Consider the following 21679-nt stretch of genomic DNA (forward strand, 5'->3'; position numbering starts at 1 on the left):
ATGGAGAAAGTCAGCCATCAAGATTCTCTACAAGGAAAGGGAGAAGTAAACAAACCCAAATCATACCGATAGATACCACTGGAATCAGTAGCCTTAACGCTACTCACAACACTGGTGACAAGAAGAATCAACGTGTTAGTGGGCCCATGCTCCCAGAAGGACAGTATGGCTTCAGAGCCAGGAGGTGTGATGGGATTCACAAAAGTTTAAGACATTTCTAGTACAACTGGTGAGAAACGCGACAAAATGTACGTAATTTTTGTTGACTAATAGGTCAAAGCTGCTCAGTAAATTGAAGGGGACTTGGTAGCCAAAAAACATGTGATATGAGACAACCTCAGGAGTCAAAAGTGGACATACCAAACTAATGGGGTATTAAAGGCGACCTAAGCCCTCTGCTGTTTAACATTTGCATGCACAACGTGACCAAAGAAATGGACAGACATACTCAAAAGGTGAATACATACATATATGCAGACAAGATTATGACTTTTGGACACTCCTCATTCATATAAAACTTGCCTTTGACTAGAGTTCTTAACTGGCACCAATTTTTGAAATCCTCTGCTTGTAGTATACTTTTGATAACATTTAAGGTTTTTATAGTTGGAATCTGAGACTGACTGCTGATGCCCAGTTCTTGAATACATATTTCTCTGTCTCTCTTCAGGTCATTAACTGCTTTTATGTATTCATTATTGATAATAATGTTATTTTTACATCCCACAAATTACTTTGACAGTCTTCGCAGATGCCACGGTGCCAGAATTTTGTCCTGCAGTTTTTAGGTGCCGGTAAATCTATCGACACGAGGCTGATGTATTAGCACCTTCAAATACCACCAGACTGAGCCAGGATTGAACCTACCAAGCTGGGGTAAAAAAGCCAGCACCTCAACCGTCTGAGCCACTCAGCCCGGCATTATTACTCATTATTTGATCTCTTGAGGATGTTACAAGCATTAAACTGCTGGTTCAATGATACCTGCAACACATTACACAAACCTTTAAATTGTTTGGATGTATATAACATGGCATCTGGTGTGTCAATTGGAAGCAGCAGAATTCTTTACAGGTGGGTTTTAACATTTTATCACAAAAGTTTTATGAATTTTAAGTTTTTTGGCATTTTAGAAATGGTAAACGAGTGATGGTAAGATAAACGGGTCAATCACAGAATGTTTGTTCAGCTTTTAGAAGAGGGCTGCCTGCATGTAGGTTCAAATTTTCTTTAGTTAACTGCCCATTTTTTTTCATCAAAGAGTAGGTTATCCCAAGGTAATGAAAACACTTCTTTGGGTGCATAAAATGAATATGGCTTTCGGGATGAAATAATTTCTCCTTTCTCTATATTTATCACAAGAGATTTACTGGTATTCAAAGACAGACCTAACTCTTGAAAGTGCTGCATTGCCATGTTCATAACAGATGGAGCACACACTCTGCTTTTTGCAAATATGACTATCACAAGCAAAACCTAATAACATTTGATAAGCCATTAAAAAATTGGGAACAAACTATGAACACCATTAGAGTGCTGTATTAGATTCTATGAAGCTTCAGTTAGGGTTATATATACGTTGACAGGTGGCAGTACTACTGTCCAAGTCAATGATCTGTGATTTTCCCGAATATCATTTTAGATTATCTCCGAAATGACTGCAATGTGATGTGCTAGATGCAAAGGTAATTTTGGACATTTTATGCAATGTTAGTGCTTTGTCATTAAAAATAACATGTTCTGCTCCATTTAACTGGTAATTTGTTTGGTTTTTACAACAAAAACATGAATAACAATCATTGCTTGATAGTTTGTTTTGTTTAAATGAAAATAGGGTCATTATTTTTAAAATTAAGAAAATAACCAGTGCAAGCTGTGTTCAACATTTATATAAAAATTAAAGCTCCCTCAGTAGATCAGTGATAGAGTGTTAGCCTCCAGTCCCAAGATAGCGGGTTCAAACCGAGGTAATTGGAGTTTTGAAGGGTGAAAATCATTACACACTCCATGTTCTACACTGTCGGCATGTACAATATGAGTGATTGGTACAGATTTCGAAAGACAGTTCTAGTAGGGGACTGGTTGAAAGGTGGTGGTGATTTTGTTCTAAGAGGAAGTACAAATGGGCTACCATCCTCTATTAACACTAATCAGAGAGAATGGAAGAGACCCGACACTTCAAAAAATGAAGGTATCAGCCAAAGAATGACAAGGGCCACAAAGGGCATGAAAATAAAAGATACCCTAGCCCTTGGAACTTAATGTCAGGGTCGGAAAAGAACAGAAGTTGACCAAGGGAGGTAGGATAGGATAGATGAAAGTGAGGAGCCTGGCACAAGTAAGTGGAAGCAATGCCAGAAATCAGCTAAGGGTACCGTGGTCGCCAATCCACGCTCCCAAGTTGAGAGCCCCTAAGGCCCCTTTTAGTCGCCTCTTATAACAGGCAGGGGATACCGTAGGTGTTATTCTACCATCCCCAACTGCAGGGCATGGACTGGTGAAATTCCTACATTTTTTATCTTCAGAAGTTTCTGACTTTCAGCTTGTTCAATATTAAAATATAACAGAACATGTTGATTAAATGTTAACACACGTGTTATGGTTCTCCTATCAGCATTTTGAAATTTTAAAATAAGTGAGTGTTATTTATATATAGATATATATATATCCTCCCTCACCTTCTAATATTTGGTAACGGAGAACTGGTTATTTATTTCTGTCTATTTCTTCATTCTAGTCAGGAGGAACGCAATTCTGCTGTTACCAGTAATAAAATAATTCTCTTGAAAGTGCAGAAACAATATAATTTTCATGAAAGTATTGTGTTTTTTAGTGTTTTATATATAAAGTTTTGTCTGCACACTGCTCAGAATTTAAAAAGAATGGTATTTCTGTATCAGTCATGTCCTCAGTAACAAAGAAATGCACTTTTTACTTTTCCGTAATTTCTGTCTGTCTGTATGTATGTATACACATCACGAGAAAACGGCTGAAGAGAATTCAATGAAAATCGGTATGTAAAGTCAATGGATGAGCCACTACAATCTAGGCTATAAATCATTTTATTCACGCTGAGTGAAATGGTAGTTTAGGGGAAGGCCTAAAATTTAATTTTCAAATACCTATGTTAAGTACTACAAAACAAAAGTTATAGAGAATACAATTGCCTATCATTTATGTTTTATTCAGGTCCACCGTACAGACTATGATACGAGTGGTATTTCAGAGTCAGAAGAAAACTAAATGTGAAGGTCTACAATATCGAAAGCGTACAACATTGATCAACAATAAAATACTGCACAAGTTATATAGAATTAAATTTCCAATCATTTATGTCGTACATATTTTTACCATACCGGTTATGATAACACAGATATTCATTAATTTTTTTTTTTTGTTGCCAAGTCCATATCAACGCGAGCCACGAGAAAATGGGTAAACAAAATTTAATGAAAGTCGGTATATAGAGTCGGTGAATAAGAAATTACAGTCTAAGCTATACACAATTTTATTCACCCTAGATAAAATTGTAGTTTAGGGGAAGGCGCCTAAAATTTAATTTTCAAATACCTATGTTAAGTACTACAAAACAAAAGTTATAGAGAATACAATTTCCAATCATTTATGTTTTATTCAGGTTCACCGTACCGACTATGATACGAGTGGTATTTCAGAGTCGAAAGAAAACTAAATGTGAAGGTCTACAATATCGAAAGCGTACAACATTGATCAACAATAACATTACACTGACTATTGTTTGTTGTGATGTTCTTTGCCTCTAGCTGCCACTCAACTCTGACAGAGGGGCTTACTGCTGCGTACCGAGTATAACAGCCTGACAGAATATTGGCGGGAAATAGGTGGGGAGTTAGAAAACTTTCCTCTTTAGCATGCCGTTTCTCTGGTTCATACATTTCCTGATACTGCTGGTACATAACACACTGGTTCATCATAGATTTCCATCCCTACTCTGACGCGCTGCTTTGAATGAGCAGTGTGCACACTTAGGCCTAAGGCAGAGGCTCACTTAGTAGTAGTATGACCTGGTCTAGAATTACAATTTAGACCTATTCCAAATTATAGCACCACAATTCAACAAATAACTCAAAATTCAACTCTGAAAAGAACCCTTTCTCGAGAAAAACTTCTTCCTGATTCACTTTCATTAAATTCTACATTAATTTTATTCCAAATTAGCAGTGAAGAGGGGGTTTCTCCTCTGGCTTGGAGGAAAAATTTGCCTCCAAGTCAAACAGATATTTCCGCCACCAGTGTAGTGAAGTGAGATTTTCTGACCCATCGGGTACTCCTAGGAAACAGATTAGTAAAAGGAGTAGTTTTTGCCCTGGGACTCTCCACTATTCGAACCCCCCCGCCGTAAAGAGACGAACAGTGTTCACGTATCACGGCTGTCTACTCTGCCCAGCTCTGGGACATTGGACTGTTAGATTGGCGGCGTAGTACTGTTTGTTAAAAGTGAGAAAATGAGTGGTTTTTCATTTGATCGAGTATTTCATTGTAATGACCTATGTTCATTTCACCGGGCGAGTTGGCCGTGCGCGTAGAGGCGCGCGGCTGTGAGCTTGCATCCGGGAGATAGTAGGTTCGAATCCCACTATCGGCAGCCCTGAAGATGGTTTTCAGTGGTTTCCCATTTTCACACCAGGCAAATGCTGGGGCTGTACCTTAATTAAGGCCACGGCCGCTTCCTTCCAACGCCTTTCCCATCCCATTGTCTCCATAAGACCTATCTGTGTCGGTGCGACGTAAAGCCCTTAGCAAAAAAAAAAATGTTCATTTCAGTTGGGAAACCTACTAAAACAGTCTTTCTGAAGATGTATAAAGGCAGGTGGAGAGTGAGTGTCTGCCATTATAATGGAAACTTCCCAACCTGATTGTGACTGATGGTAGGCAAGTGGGCCTAACTCAGTCTTCAAATGAGAAAAGACGTTTGGTGGCTTCCCCGTCGCTTTTCTAGGGTAATGTTAAGAGAGCTATGGAATTTAATACAAACTTACAATGTGTACACTACCTAACCTAGAATTCTGTATACAATGTAGAATTCCATAGCAAAGCATGGGTTCATCAGCTAGTGTACCATAAACATGTCTCTGAGAAAACCAAGTACAAGACTGGTAACACAGATAGAAGATAGAAAGTGATTCTATGTAGTCTGGTTTGAATTTTTTTATGTGAACAAATGCTTAAAAAATGCTCTTGTGAAGAATGCAGAGCAAAACTTGATTTATCCAAGAGTTAAATTTTCATAGCTAAAGCTTGTGGTGAAATGAAATCCCTTGTTTCATATATGTCAGAGACCAAGAAGTCAAACCTGCCAGGTAGTTCCATTGGATTAAACTGGAAAGGTATGCTGTGTTTAATAATGTATGATAATTCACCTTGCACAGCGTTGCTTGCAGTTCCTATGGATAGTGTGACTGTAGCAGTGAGTATTGTTTTAAAGGGAAGTACAACTAAGCATGCTTGAGGTACATTTTCTACTTTTTTTTTAAAACAAAATCTGGTACAAATGAAGCAAAGCTTCAATGAAATTCAGGCACAAAATATCAAATTTTGTTACATACAACAATGTTAACAGTCTTGCTGCAGATTTTAATATTTTAGTACTAAATTGTAGAAAAGTTAGCCTAATTATTGATCATCATCATCATCACAGAATCCCTCCGGCATGCTGGGTAGGGTGGTACTGAACGAGTCTTCACCAGAAATGCCCTCTCTCTCGCCACTGCTTCCCAATTCCCTCTTCTTCTCTCCACATCTTCTCTCACCTGGAGTAGCCATCTCTTCTTAGGTCTTCCCACTGGCCTTCTTCCTTCAACCCTTCTTTCTAGACATGCACGAGGTGTTCTTATGCCAGGTATTTGATTTACATGTCCATACCATGTTAATCTCGAAGTCCTTAGATTCTCTTCTATCGAGTCCACTTCCAGTTGCATTTTGATATCATCGTTCCTTAACATGTTTCTTGCAGGCTTTTTTGAGGCTTGTTCATAGAAACTTAATTTCACATGCTTGCAATTTACTAACATCTCTCTCTTTCAGTGTACATCTTTCCAGATCGTACGTGAGAATAGGCATGAAGTATGACTTGTACAGAGTTATCTTGGTTCTCATGGGCACTCTCTTGTCCTGAAAGTAGAGATCTTACGATGTTGCAGAAGTTGGAACTGCTAGCCACTCTGTTTACTATTTCTTTATCTGCATTACCTCTGCTGGAAATCATACTCCTGAGGTATTTGAATACCTGTACACAATGAATGTTTTCACCTTCAAGCTTGATGTGGGAGCCAGTATCTTACCTACTCATTTTCTGTGCAACAGTTTTTGTTGTGCTAACTCTCATATGAAACTGTTTGAACATTGCTAACCATTCATCCAGCCTAGTTTGTACCTCTACCTCTCCCCAGATGGCTACATCGTCAACAAACACCAAAGTATGTAGTTCTCTATCTCATTCTTTTTTCAGATTTTTAAGAATACTGTCCATGACAGTAATGAATAGCAATGCTGAGAGTATGCTCCCTTGTTGGACACTCTGTGTGGTATTAAACCATTCTGAATGGCCATGCCCAACATGCACATAACTGCTACAGTTGTGGTACAGCATCTGGATCTTGCCTATGAGATATTCAGGCACCCCCAGTTCTCTGAGGCACTTCCATATGACTGGTCTAGGCACCCTATCGGATGCCTTTTCTAAGAATATACTACACTTGGGTCTTTCCCTCTCTCCCACTACTGTTCCATTAACATTCTTAGAGTGAAGATCAAGTCTGTTGTTCTTCCATTGGTTCTAAATCCATGCTGTTTTTCTCCCAGGACACGTTCTATTACTGCTTGCAATCTGGTTTCAATAATTATTTTCAGATCATAGGAGAGAAGTGTGATACCCCTATAATTGGCACACTTTCTTCTGCATCCTTTTTTAAATAAAGGGAGAATAGTACCTTTCGTCCAGTCCTCTGGAACCCGATTTTCACACCATATTGCTTTTAAAGTTCTGTATAGCCACTGCACTCCAGGTATAACCCTTGAAGAAGAAAGAAAAATTCATGGTTTTACATAGATTGAAATAGTCGATTAACACCATCATAAATCGCCTATGACGTACGAGGATTGCGGCAAAAGTCATGGCAACTATTTTTTTTCTTGTAGATGTGAATGGATCACAAACGTACGTGTCGTGTGGAAGTTCTGCAGGCATAGTGTGTATGCAGAACAACAGATGGCTCTGCGATAGCTGGTAGTAGCGCAGCGAGGGTTGTGAAATCAGTTAGTTGGTGAGTGTCGTGCGAGATGGAAGTAACCTGTGTTGAGCAGCGCACTTACATCAAAATAGGTTTCTCCGAGGGACAAATGCGATGGAATGTCGCAGTGAATTACAGACATGGCCAAATTATTAGAATAAAGTTAAATTTCAGTCTAATGGTGCCTAAAATGGCTGAATATGTCCATAAGTAGATAAGTGGTGGATTAATTCTGATAGGCATAACGGTACTTGATATATTTTGTACCTCTGGGATACTTTTGCTCGACAACAGTTGGCAAGAATGAAGAACAAATGAATGATGAAGTGCACATGTTGTTCAGCTGAGATTTCCCGCCTTGTGACTACTGCCGAGTGTTCATAGCTTTTGTGTTTCTGTTGTTTTGCACTGTAATTTAATCATTGTTTTTGTGTAATACAGTTCAACTAAAAGGTATTTTGAAGTATTCAAAGTGTGTTCTAACCCTGATGAGTCAGTGGTGTTCCATTATTGTGTGAGTGAAATATTTTGAGGTTATGGGGAAAAAGTGTGACTTTTCCCCAAGAAAAATTGGCATAGTAAGGACTTTACTTGCTGAAAAGAGTTACACACAACAAGCAATAGTCCAGAAATTAGGTATTTCACAAACTTCAGTGAATAGAATTAAAAAACATGAAAATGGTGGACAAATATACGCTCAGGACCGAGCACTCAAGTGTGGACGGAGCAAGATTTTGAGCCCCAGAAGCACGAGAAAACTTAAGAATCTTGTGATTAGTTATCGCAAACTTACAAGTACTGAATGAGCAAGAAAATGGAGCAGTGTGGGGTTAATATATCCCCCAGATCTGTACGAAGAGAGTTGTTCAACTGCGGCTTGAAAGCAAAGAGACCACGAAAGAAGGCTAAGATTACACCTTCTATGGCTTTCCGGCGACTTCAATGGGCCAAGATTCATCAAAACTGCTCGGCGGATGACTGAAAGAAGGTACGTAGTATTTCAAAGGTTTTATAATCATTTTGTGAGCTAAAAGCTGCTAATATATTCAATTCACTTTTATGATTACATGGAATACAAAAGTACCTGCCATTGTTTGCTACATTTTACAACACCGTAATGGACCAGTTATTAGAGGAAGCTTTATTTCTTTCATCAGGTATGCTTCAGCGATGAAAGTATCTTCTCCATCGGAGAAGAGACCAGTCAATATGCGAGACGAAGGGAGGGAGAGGCGTTCAAGGTCGACTGTATACAGCAATAAATTATTAAAATTAAAAAACCACCTTTCCAATACACAAAATCCTTATAATTAGGATGAAACCATTTTGATTACAAATTGGACATGTTTCGCTCAATCTTAGTGAGCATCATCAGCAATAGGTAACATAAATCATTGGTGCGACAGGGCCCCTGATCCTGTCGTATATCACAAAAGAATGTTTAATATACATTGATAAAAATATATGAATTTAACACTTTTAAAAATAATCAATAAGATTATTTGTGTCTGTTAAAACAAAAATTGATCATTAAAACTGCTTGAAATGTAAAAATGGAATGGATGACTTGAAATGTTAAAAGTAATATATAGTAATTAGATGTTCTTAAAAATCGTTATCCACTGTATCTACGCTCGATTGTATTAGACTGTTTATGATAAAATCAGTTTTTCACATCAGGGTGAGCTCTTATTATAAACTATGATGCTGTTTTTTAAGAATAAACATGATGATAAACGTTGAAAATCACGTATGATGGTTGAAAAACGAAGTTCAGTGGTGGTAAAACATCGCCTAGATCGGCGTAAATTAGCCTTTATGGGATTCCTTGCGTTGTGTTTTAGTTATCATTTGTGCAGTAGAGTGTTGACATTGTTCTCCTAACGGAGAATTACTGATCTAGTATGTGAAATTTAAAACGAATGTATCCTGTAAAAGAAGAAATGGGGGAATAATATGAGTGTCAGGTATTGGAAATTTAAAGACTGTAGCACTGTAAAGAGATGATAACGGAACATGCTTACCCGTGTGTGGACTGGTCTCTTGGTTGTTTATTGAGGTTCGATGGTAAATGACTTACTGCTGCATGTGTTGTATGAATGCGGTCGTGGAGACGGGGAAGGTAGCGGTGAGGGGAAGGGAGGCGGGACATTGCGCGAGTTGTCGGCCAATAGGGAGGATGCAATGGTAGGAGGCGTTGTGGGTGTGGCTGCTGTTGCTATGGGAGGATTGAAAGCATGTTTATAATGGAAAATCTTCATGAAATTATTAGCATTAATTCCGAATTTAGCAATTAGTTTGGGGATTTGCTCAATTATGGGGCTGTTAATGTCCGAGACTTCATTTAAATTACTATTTTTATTAAAGTATTGGTCCAAGGAAATGTAAGCATTTTCATACCCGGTCATTAAACTGCTTTTATTTACGTATTTGATTATTTGCACATCTTGATCGATAGTACTGAAATTATGCCCTGTGTCCCTCATATGAATACTCATAGCGGAATGCTTTTTGTGTTTCAGGGCATTATAAAGTTCTAAATACCTTATTCTAAAACTGCGGCCAGTTTGGCCTATATAAGAAAAATTGCACTGTGTGCATTTAAGTCTATATATTCCCGAGTTTGAGAATTTGTCGTAAAATGTAGACGGAATTGGAATTAAAAAAGATGTTACGGTTGGTGTTAAAGGTTCGGTATGCAATGTTAATATTATGCTTATTTAATGGTTTAGTGACATTGTAAATAGCTGGGTTGGTGAAAGTAAAAATAGCAGAATTTGTTTTTTTGGTTTTTTCGGGAACTAGTGTAGTTGAACTCTTTAATCTAATTTTACCTATGATTCTGGTGATCATATCAGGTTTAAAACCATTCATCATGGCTAGTTCTTTGATGAAACATATTTCTTTTTCTCGATTAGCTTTAGAAAGGGATGCAATGTTAATATTATGCTTATTTAATGGTTTAGTGACATTGTAAATAGCTGGGTTGGTGAAAGTAAAAATAGCAGAATTTGTTTTTTTGGTTTTTTCGGGAACTAGTGTAGTTGAACTCTTTAATCTAATTTTACCTATGATTCTGGTGATCATATCAGGTTTAAAACCATTCATCATGGCTAGTTCTTTGATGAAACATATTTCTTTTTCTCGATTAGCTTTAGAAAGGGGGATGTTCATGGCCCTGTGAATCAAGCTGTAAAATGTAGCTTGCTTATGGGAGTGAGGGTGCAAAGATTCGTTTTTTATAGTTATAGGGGCGGCAGATAGTTTCCTGTAAATTTGGTAAGTGAACTTATCTTTATCTCTAGTAAAAATTAAATCTAAAAAGTTTAAGGAGTTGTTGATCTCGTCCTCTTTAGTAAACTGAATACTAGGGTTAAGGTTGTTAAGAAGCCTAAGTACGTTGTCACTATTATTCAATTGTGTATCTATGATTACAAATGTATCATCCACAAATCTCAGCCAGAGATTTACGCCGTTAATTTTATTAATTATTAATGTGGTTTCCATATCGTCCATAAAAATGTTGGCGAGAATGCCGGAAATTGGGTCGCCCATTGCTAATCCTTTTTCATGATATATTTTATTATTGAATGTGAAATAGTTATTGTTAAGTACAAATTTCAATAAATTAATGAAATCGTTTATTTCGTATCTGCTTAGAATGCTATGTTTCATAAGGTTAGATTTTGTAATGTTAATTGTGTCAAATACGGGTATGTTCGAATACATGTTAGTGATATCATAAGATACCATAACGTGATTATCTGCTAGTTTGAATGTGGACAATTTGTTACAGAAATCGACAGAATTCTTTATGTAGGCTTTATTGTTGAATTTATAATGCTTGTAGAGGAAACGATGCAAAAATTTTGAAACGTTATATGTGGGGCTATTTCTACAATTTATAATGGGGCGCATTGGAATCCCTTGTTTATGTATTTTTGGTAAAGCCCTGGCTGTGGGTAATTTAGGGTTCATTATGGTAAGTTTTTGTTGTTCGTACTCTTGTAAAAGAAAAGAAGATTCCTTTAACAAGTTCTTAAGGTCTCTTTGGATTTTTAATGTAGGGTCTTTTTCCACTATATTATAGGTTTCAGTGGAAAAGAAGTTTTCGGTTTTGCTAATGTATTCTTCTTTATTCATTAGTACTGTTGTGGGACCTTTGTCTGCTTTTGTGACTATGATATTGTTGTTATTAATTTTACACTTAAGTCCGGTTATCTGCTTGTTAAAGTTTGATATTGACTTGGAATTCAATTCTTTAACTAAAGAGGGGAGGTTCTTCTTTACTTCATATTTCACGTCATTTCGCTGTTCGATTGGGAGTTTTAAAATACTAGATTCAGCCTCGGCAATACTGGTAATGATGTCGTCAGACTTATTGGGATTGGGCCAGTTGAATTTCATGCCTTTATTCAAGAGGTCCATTTCACTGCTGGAGAGTGTGGTGTTAGATAGATTGACAGTGGGGGGAATGTTGTTTAACTGGGGCGCATGTGAATTATTCATTCTGTGAGAGTTGACGGATTTTATTTGTGAATCCTTGAGAAATTTTAGGAGAACAATGTCAACACTCTACTGCACAAATGATAACTGAAACACAACGCAAGGAATCCCATAAAGGCTAATTTACGCCGATCTAGACGATGTTTTACCACCACTGAACTTCGTTTTTCAACCATCATACGTGATTTTCAACGCTTATCATCATGTTTATTCTTAAAAAATAGCAACATAGTTTATAATAAGAGCTCACCCTGATGTGAAAAACTGATTTTATCATAAACAGTCTAATACAATCGAGCGTAGATACAGTGGATAACGATTTTTAAGAACATCTAATTACTATATATTACTTTTAACATTTCAAGTCATCCATTCCATTTTTACATTTCAAGCAGTTTTAATGATCAATTTTTGTTTTAACAGACACAAATAATCTTATTGATTATTTTTAAAAGTGTTAAATTCATATATTTTTATCAATGTATATTAAACATTCTTTTGTGATATACGACAGGATCAGGGGCCCTGACGCACCAATGATTTATGTTACCTATTGCTGATGATGCTCACTAAGATTGAGCGAAACATGTCCAATTTGTAATCAAAATGGTTTCATCCTAATTATAAGGATTTTGTGTATTGGAAAGGTGGTTTTTTAATTTTAATAATTTATTACTCTGAACTCCAATACGGTTGTAAAATGAGATTTATAACTTGTAATGTATACAGCAAACCGTGAAACATCCTACGGCAATTATGGTGTGGAGTGTCATGTCATGGCATAGTTGCGGGGAAATGTACATTGTTGAAGGGACAATGAAACACGACCAGTACATAAAAGTGCTGAAAAACAAGCTGATACCGCAAATGGACCAATGATATGGGGGAGAAGACTGCATCTTTATGCAGGATGGTGCCCCATGTCACAGAGCAAAAGAAGTCATGGATTTTTTTGAACAGAAGGGCATAGATTTACTGGATTGGCCTGGAAATAGCCCAGATATTAACCCCATTGAAAATCTATGGGCTATTGTCAAGAAAAAATTGAGAAAGACCAAAATAACAACAAGGGATGAGTTCATTGCTAAGGTCCAAGACATCTGGTTTAAGGACGATGACGTCAGAAATGCGTGCCAAACAATGATTAATGGGATGCCAAGGTGAATCAAGGCCCTCATTCAGTCTAAAGGGTGGCATACAAAGTAAAACAACAATCTCCTTAATTTGTCAATGTAACAAAAATTTATGTCAATAAATTCTGAAAATTCAATTTTATTCTAATAATTTGGCCACTTCTGTAGTGGATGCCCTTGGGAATAATGCCCTACCATATCGTACAGTAGCACGGTGGGTAGGAAAGTTTCAGCAAGGACGTATGTCAACCAGTGATGAGCACCGTTCGGGATGACCTGTTAGTGTGCAGACCGACGTGGCACGTGCCACTATCGAGCAGCTCCTGGATGAAGATAGACGATGGATGCTACTGGAGTTAGAGAGGGCAAGTGGCATCGAGAAACACATCATCCACAGGATATAGTGTAATGAGCTGCAACTGCACAAAATCGCATCGGGATGGGTACCGCGTGCACTGACGGAAGTTCAAAGGTGGGTGCGCTATGCAATATGCTCCGACCACCTTGCACGCTGGCAACAAGACTGTGATCAATTCTTGTCATGAATAATCGCCATCGATGAATTTTGGGCCAGGGCATACGAACCAGAACTGAAACGTCAGTCTGCGGAGTGGCGACATGCTGGATCACCAAGGATGCAGAAGGTCCGTCAGAATCCTTCCCTAGTCAAGTCACATTGATGGTGATCGTCGCGTATGACGTCAGGGGTGTCCTTGTTTGCCACTTTGTTCCAGATGGCAGAACAGTGATCGCACAGTACTACAGGGACTTCCTGGTGCGACAAGTATGACGTGGCGATCGGGAGAAACGTCCAGATCTTGTGGACAGTGCAATAATCCTGCACGACAATGCAAAACCACATAAAGCAGAGTGTATAGGGCAGCTACTGCGACGTTGGGGATGGGAAGAATTGGAGCACCCACCGTACTCTCCCGACATTTCGCCCTGTGACTTTGATCTCATTCAAAAGACTAAGGAACCACTACATGGTAGGCGGTTTGCAACACACGAGGACAATGCTAATGCTGCGCGCTAACAGGTGACCCGATTCACACATGGTGCGGCAAACGCTGAGGCAGATGGTATTCAGTGCCTCCCACATTGTTGCCAGCATGTGGTGTCAGTAGCAGATGACTACTTTGAGGGTCTTTACGCCCAGGTTTGTCATGTCAACTTTATGTGTACTGTGTTGTCATTCTTTTGCACCGGGAAGGCCATATTGCCCTGTATACTACCGTAATAAATTAGTGTTTTACGATATTTCAGTGCTATTCATTGTTCACACATGTAGTTAACACCTTGTCCTTTTGTCTATATATGTCACATTTTCCAACTGGACTGGTATCTTCAAGAGGAAAAAAAAAAGGTTGCCATGACTTTTGCCCCAACCCTCGTATTATGCACATGACGTAAAGATATCCTAAGGCACTGCGTCTGCATCAAGTACATAACCTGAGAACCTGGCTCAACAATGCAGCATGCTATTCGAGTAGCTATTGGCCATTGTTCACAACACTTTAGGTTTGATGCCAAGTATAAGAATGGAGGACAAACAAAAAAAAAGGAAGAATGGATCCCAACGAGTTAATATAACTTATGGACAGGAACACACAAGTGTCCAAGCAAGTCATGTATAGAGAGATAGGAACTTGACAAGGAACACACAATAGGATAAAAACGCATGGCAGATCAATGTGGGAAGGGGCACCTACAGAAAGAGGACTTTTTATGTTATTGCTTTTACATCTCACTAACTAACTACCTTTACGGTCTTTGGAGACACCAAAATTCTGTCCTGCAGTAGTTCTTTTACGTGCCAGTAAATCTACCGACATATTTGAGCACCATAATATAAGGGAAACTGAGAAGTTTCCACCTTATCAATACATTAATTTATTTACTCTTACTTACTTACTTACTTACTTACTGGTCGGCGCTACAGTCCTTGTAGGTCCTTGGCCTCCTTTATCACCTGCCTCCATTCATCTCGGTCCTCAGCTTTTCTTCTCCAACGTTTAACTCCTAACTTTCTAAGGTCATCCTCAACATCATCAATCCATCTTTTCCTGGGTCTTCCTCTCCTCCTCCTTCCATCAAGTTTCCCTATAAACACCTTTTTAACGGTGAAGGTTTCTGCCATTCTCTGAACATGACCGGCCAATCTAATTCTTCCTTGCTTAATTTTAGTAACAATATCTGGCTGGCCAAACAGTCCTTGCAGCTCTACATTTGTCCTCATTCTCCACCCATCCTGCTCTCTTACTGCACCGAATATCTTTCTCAATATCTTCCTTTCCCACCGTAACAGCCACTATTCTTCTCTGGAGGTCATCACCCAGCATTCTGATCCATACATAACTATTGGTCTTAGTACTGTTGTATATATTTTAATTTTTGTATTCCTGATGACATTCCTGGATTTAAACATATTTTGCAAGGCGTAAAAGCATCGGTTTCCACTTGTTATCCTCTCCTGTATTTCCACGGAGGTTTTATTGTCCTCTGTTATTATAGAGCCTAGATATTTGAAAGATGTGACTCTTTGATATTCCTTCCCATTTAATCTTACTGGGGTCCTTCCTCTTACTCCCTCTGTATCTCCCATCTTCATATATTTTGTTTTGTTTATATTCACTTCTAGTCCTAGGTTCCGTGCTTTCTCTTCTAATACTGAGTAGCTCTCTTCAAGAGCTCTTTCATTTCTTGCAATTATTGCTACATCATCAGCATATGCTATCACTTGTACTAATCTGTTCAAAATGGTTCCCCCTGGGTTGATGGGCAATTGACGGATTACTTTTTCCAATGCTAGGTTAAAAAGCAGTGTGGAAAGTACATCTCCCTGTCTTAGTCCTCTCTCCACTAAAAACTCCTCTGACAGATCTTGCTCCACTCTCACCTTGCATACTGTTGTTTTCAAAGTCATTTCTGTTAATCTAATCAATTTCCTTGGGATTCCAAATTCTTTCATAATCTTGTAAATTTTACTCCTATCTAGACTGTCATATGCCTGTTTAAAATCCACATACAGCTGATGTAGCTGTTTGTCATATTCATAAAATTTCTCTAGCACTTGTCGTAATATAAATATCTGATCCAGAGTAGAGCGATGTTTTCTAAAACCTGCTTGGTAATCCCCTAATATTCTTTCCATCCACAATTCCAATCTTAAGGCTAGTACCTTACTAAAAACCTTGTACGTTCCATCCAGCAAGGTGATCCCTCGATAATTTCCACATACTGCCTTGTCTCCCTTTTTATGTATTGGGTAAATTATACCCAATGTCCAATCCTTGGGTATTTCCTCCTTTGTCCAAACCTCCTTAATCAATTCATAAACAGCCTTTTCTATTCCCTCTCCCCCATATCTCAACAGCTCTGACTCCATTCCATCTTCACCTGGGGCTCTGTTATTCTTTAATGCATTAATTGCAGCTTTGATCTCTTCTAAGTCTGGCTGTTTTACTGATTCCTCTTCCAATTCTCTTTCTTCCCCATCAACATTTATATTTTCCTCCTCTCTATCATCTTCATTATTTCCATTGAGTAACTCGTAAGAATACTCCTGCCATCTTCCAAGCACTTTGCTTTTATCACCCAGAAGGTTTCCATCTTTATCCTTGAAGAAAACAGCTCTTAGTTGAAATCCTCTCTTAAGGTCTTTTGTTCTTTCATAGAACTTTTGTACCTCGTTTCTATCCTTCATTTCATCCAGTTCTTCGATTCTCTTTCTTTCAAAAGCTCTTTTCTTATATCTACATATCTCATCTGCTCTTCTTCGTTTCTCTCTATACTCTTCTACTGTTTGTCTTGTTCTCCTTTGAAGCATTCTGTTCCTAACATCATTCCTCTCTTGGATTAATGTTGAACATTCCTCATCAAACCATTCTGTCTCTTTACCAATTTCTTCTTTCCCAGGGTACTATCTGCAACTTCACTGATAGTTGTTTTCAGTATCTCCCATTTATCTTCCACTTCTCCTTTCTCCCAAAATTCCCTTTTTATTTCCAAAGATTCAGCCATTTTATTTTTGTATTTCTCTTGCAATTCCTCATTTTTTAGACCTTCAATATTGTGCTTTGCCTTTCTTGTTACTTTTTCCATTCTTGCCAAATCTATTTTTTGTCCGTACTTGACTCTAACAAGATAGTGGTCTGTATCTGCATCAGCACCTCTGCAGCTTCTAACATCCATAATATCTGATGCATGTCGACTGTCTATGATAACATGGTCTATTTGATTTCTTGTCACACCATCTGGTGAAATCCAGGTCTCCTTGTGAATGTTTTTCCTAGGATGCCAAGTACTTTTAATCATCATCTGCTTTCCACTCACAAAATCAATCAATCTCAATCCATTATCATTACTTACTTCATGCAGGCTTTCTTTCCCTACTAAGCGTTTGTACACCTCTTCTCTTCCAATTTTTGCATTTAAATCTCCAAGGATAATTTTCACATCATGCCTTTGAACTTTATTAATTTCTTCCTCCAATTTAGTATAGAATGCATCTTTCTTCTCATCTTCTGCCTCCTCAGTAGGGGCGTACACACAAAACACAGTTACGTTGAAGAATTTTGCCCTAATTCTCACAGAGCACATCCTATCATTGATTGGAGTAAAGTTGATCACGCTTTGCTTTACCGACTTATGTATGAGGAATCCTGTGCCATTACTGCCTGCTTTTTCTCCACTGTACATCAAGATATGTTGTCCAGACATCATCATCCCTTGCCCTTTCCATCTCAGTTCCTGTAGAGCTGCTATTTTCACTCCATACTTATCCATTTCATTCCTTAATTCTTTCAACTTGCCAGGTCTCTTCAATGTCTTAACATTCCACGTTGCTAATATAATATCCTTTTTCCTTCTCTTTAGCCGTTTTTCTTGCCGGTTCGTCACCAAGTTTTCCAGTCCTGCTTTATTCATTCTTAAGGTATCCGTAACAGTTGTTTTTTTACGAGGTAGGGGAGTTAACCCTATGCTCAACCCCCAACCTGGAGGACCAGGGTATCACTCTTAGTCTGGATCATCACCTTAGACCTGTCCGGCTTGGGTGGCCCTACCAGGAGCAGATGCTCCCGCCGGCATAGCTCTAAGGATCATTTGACCACGCAAGCCTCCAATAAACACCCGACAAAATATATTTTGCCTTCGTCAAGGTGGTGATACCTTTGGGAGGAATTTATTTACTCTAAAGTGGTAAAATCATTCAATACCGGTTTCGATCCCTATGGGATCATCCTCAGTTGACACACAATGAAATATTTATAAAAACATCACATGTAAAAGATTGTATCTGGTAAGACTAGTTCAATTAAATTAAATATGAAAGTTGTTAGGTTGTTAGTGAGAAAGTATTTGTATGTGTGTGGCACGTGACCACACTATGTCTAGGCTGATATACACTGAGGAGATCTAACATTTGTTCTCAATCATTGTTTAGGATGTTACATTCAGTATAGTTATTTCATATTGATTAAAACATTAAAAATTGCTTGTAAAAGAATGTGTCTATCTTTGGTTTGAATAGCACTGATTGGTTTGAACCTTAACGTCACATGACACATATTACAGAACATAAAGTAATTTTTTTATATTTTAATATACACATTATTAATTGCGAGTCTATTATGAAGTCTTAAAAATATTTTATTGCTTGAGGTATCTCACTTCATTGTATCTGTTTTTATAAAATGTCAGTAGGACTGTTTGCACTTTTTAGATGTTTGAGGTATTTCACTTTTATAAATAAGTCCAATTGGAAACAAACATGAAAAAGCTTGTTAAAATGATACCTTTTTGACTAGAAACTTTACTTTATGTTCTGTAATATAGGTGTCATGTGACGTTAAGGTTCAAACCAATTAGTGCTATTCAAACCAAAGATAGACACATTCTTTTACAAGCAATTTTTAATGTTTTAATCAATATGAAACAACTATACTGAATGTAACATCCTAAACAATGATTGAGAACAAATGTAAGATCTCCTCAATGTATATCAGCCTAGACATAGTGTGGTCACGTGCAACACACATACAAATACTTTCTCACTAACAACCTAACAACTTTCACATTTAATTTAATTGAACTAGTCTTACCAGATATAATCTTTTACATGAGATGTTTTTATAAATATTTCATTGTGTGTCAACTGAGGATGATCCCATAGGGATCGAAACCGGTATTGAACGATTTTACCACTTTAGAGTAAATAAATTAATGTATTGATAAGGTGGAAACTTCTCAATTTCAAAAGAATGTGTCTATCTTTGGTTTGAATATTTCAATATTTCAATTATATTATAGTACCAATCAATACGGAAATGAAGATAACAGATTATGATATTTGAGCACCTTCAATTCCACTGGACTGAACCAGGATCGAACCTGCCAACTTGGACTGAAAGTCAGCACCTTAGCCATCTGAGGCCACTCAGTCTGGCGACACGAGGACAAACAAAACAGAAAAGGACAATCTCCAAATATTCATACACTGTTGTCTTCAAACAGATGGGCTCTCGCCCCTATCCGTCAGAGCTTTTCAAAAACCACATTTCTTCTCAGTCCCTGATGAACTTGCTTCTGCTTCACAGCTTAACCAGGGTGGGTATCAAAACTCATTCAACAGATATTTTAAGAAGGGGAAGTGTTGGATAAGAAGAAAGTCAGGTACACAGGAAAAGGGATGAGTCATAAGATAAAGATCAATACAGGTGGTAGAAGATTCGAAACATGTATAAGAAAGAACACACGATGAGGGAGCCCATCTATTTGATATTTTTTTTTTGGGTATAAAGATGTGGAGATTGTACTAGTCCTTTTGTGGTTTCATGTCCTACCTTTCCTCCTCTTTCTACATTGACCTGTCACTGTTTTTCCTGTTTTGTGTTCCTCTTTATATACTACACGAAAGGTAAGCTAACCACATTACCTCATCTCTGCTTCGGGATGTTTCTCTGCCATCTTCACACCAACATCGTGCATGTGCTGCAGAAGAGGAAGATGGCTCTTGGTCACTTTATTTAAGCTTGATATGTCTTCCTTGGGCAGCACAAGATAGTGATACTTGGCCTACAGAGAAAAGACAAAAGTGAAGATTACAGGAACTGGAAATCTGATCAAAAGTATCTGGACTTCTACTCAAAACTATGCTGTAAGTGTTTCTCGGATATACTGTCCAATGGGGTAGGGCCCCACCCTTGGCCTGTTACCTTGAACTCTGCAGGGGAGACTGTCTACTAGGTTTCAGAACTCTTCCAGGCTACTAGGTTTCAGAACTCTTCCAGGCAGTGAGGAAGGTCATTCTTCCTACAGTGCTGATTTACAATTGGCTTTATGTCACACAGAAACAAATAGGTCTTATGGTGAAAATGGAATAGGAAGGGCTAGGAGTTGGAAGTGGCCCCCGCCTTAATTAACGTACAGTCCCAACATTTGCCTGGTGTGAAAATGGGAAACCACGGAAAACCATCTTCAAGGCTGCCGACAGTGGTTTTCGAACCCACTATCTCATGAATGCAAGCTCACAGCTGCGCGCCCCTAACCGCAAGGCTAACTCCTTCGGTTTACAGTGTTGAAGCAGGCGTATTTAGTGATGTGGGTCATTAGGGTCTGGAGCAAAATCGCTATTCTAGTTCATTCCTGAGGCGTTTGATAGAACTGAAGTCGGGACTCTGTGCTAGGCAGTCCATTTCCGGAACCTTATTGTCTACAGATCATTTGTGAACAGATTTGCTTTATGACAGGGAGGATTATTATGCTGACACACAGTGATCTTCTCTGATTAGTCTTCAACTGTAACCCACATGCAGCTGATGGAAATGTTCTTATAGCCTTCTGCCTTTAAAGCTCTGTAGTATTACGAGAGGATTAAGTCCCTTCCATGAAACGCACTCCCAATACTATCACTCCACCTTTGGCAAATTTAAATGTGGGCACTGTACAAGCTAGCATGTATTGCTTACCTAGCATCTGCCACACCCAAACCTGCCCATCTGTCACATGGTATACATCACTTCAAATCACACATCTCAAGTCGTCTGCGGACCAGTTCTTTAAGCCACCAAATGTGGTGTTTAGCATTCATAGGTGAAATGTACGATTTATGGACAGGTGCCCGAGCAATGAACCTGAGGCTTCCGATCTCCATGTGCATAGTCATGGTGCTAGCTGCACAATTAGCAGCACTACAGAATTTACAAGTGATGGCATCTCATGATGTCATGCCTGATTGTCCCTTTGCCACTCATGTGGGCTATGTGACAGTAGTTTTGTTATGATTGTATCTTTCTATTTACACTTCAAAATCATGTCTTTGACATTTGAATCCAGTAGCTTGGGACAGGCAGAAATGGTCCCGACTAATTGCTTACTGATGTGGTAATGAATAACCATCCATCTTTGAAGTCACTAAGCTCCCTTGCTTCATCCATTCTGCAGGTATATCGTAGCACTGAACAACATTGAGTCTTCGGCAGCCTTTTAAAACAGCAGTGATCATAGTTACATCTAGGCTCTAGTTTTCATCGAAAGTGGGGTGTATGGACACTTTTGTTCAGATAATGTAGTTTGACTCACTATATTGCAGACGAAAAGAGCAACTGTTTTGCAAATAAATTGTTCCTGAAATGTTGCAGAATGTATCTAAAGTAATTTCAAAACCTCCAGAAATAAATAGGAAAGGGCAATGTACTAAACCTGGAACAGTAGCCTCTCTTCAAACCTGAGAATGGAAGATTTGAGTAAACTTTGTAGTATCCTCATCTA

The 21679-nt window shown here is 38.3% G+C and overlaps 1 protein-coding gene across 2 annotated transcripts in view; it reads right to left on the reverse strand.

Annotated features, from left to right (window-relative positions):
- Positions 1 to 21679, reverse strand: part of LOC136873790 (aprataxin) — an 89077-nt gene that overhangs the window by 46391 nt on the left and 21007 nt on the right. The window contains exons 2-3 of one of the 2 annotated variants that reach the window (XM_067147023.2): positions 19845 to 19984; positions 6742 to 7051 (exon numbers count right to left, since the gene is read on the reverse strand). In XM_067147023.2, the coding sequence (XP_067003124.2) occupies positions 6757 to 7051; positions 19845 to 19984 (435 nt within the window). In that variant the 3' untranslated portion in view covers positions 6742 to 6756. Of the gene's footprint in view, positions 1 to 6741; positions 7052 to 19844; positions 19985 to 21679 lie in introns of those variants that run through there. The other variant, XM_067147022.2, reaches the window with a different exon arrangement.

This window comes from Anabrus simplex, chromosome 5, assembly GCF_040414725.1.
Source record: "Anabrus simplex isolate iqAnaSimp1 chromosome 5, ASM4041472v1, whole genome shotgun sequence".
Taxonomy (NCBI): domain Eukaryota; kingdom Metazoa; phylum Arthropoda; class Insecta; order Orthoptera; family Tettigoniidae; genus Anabrus; species Anabrus simplex.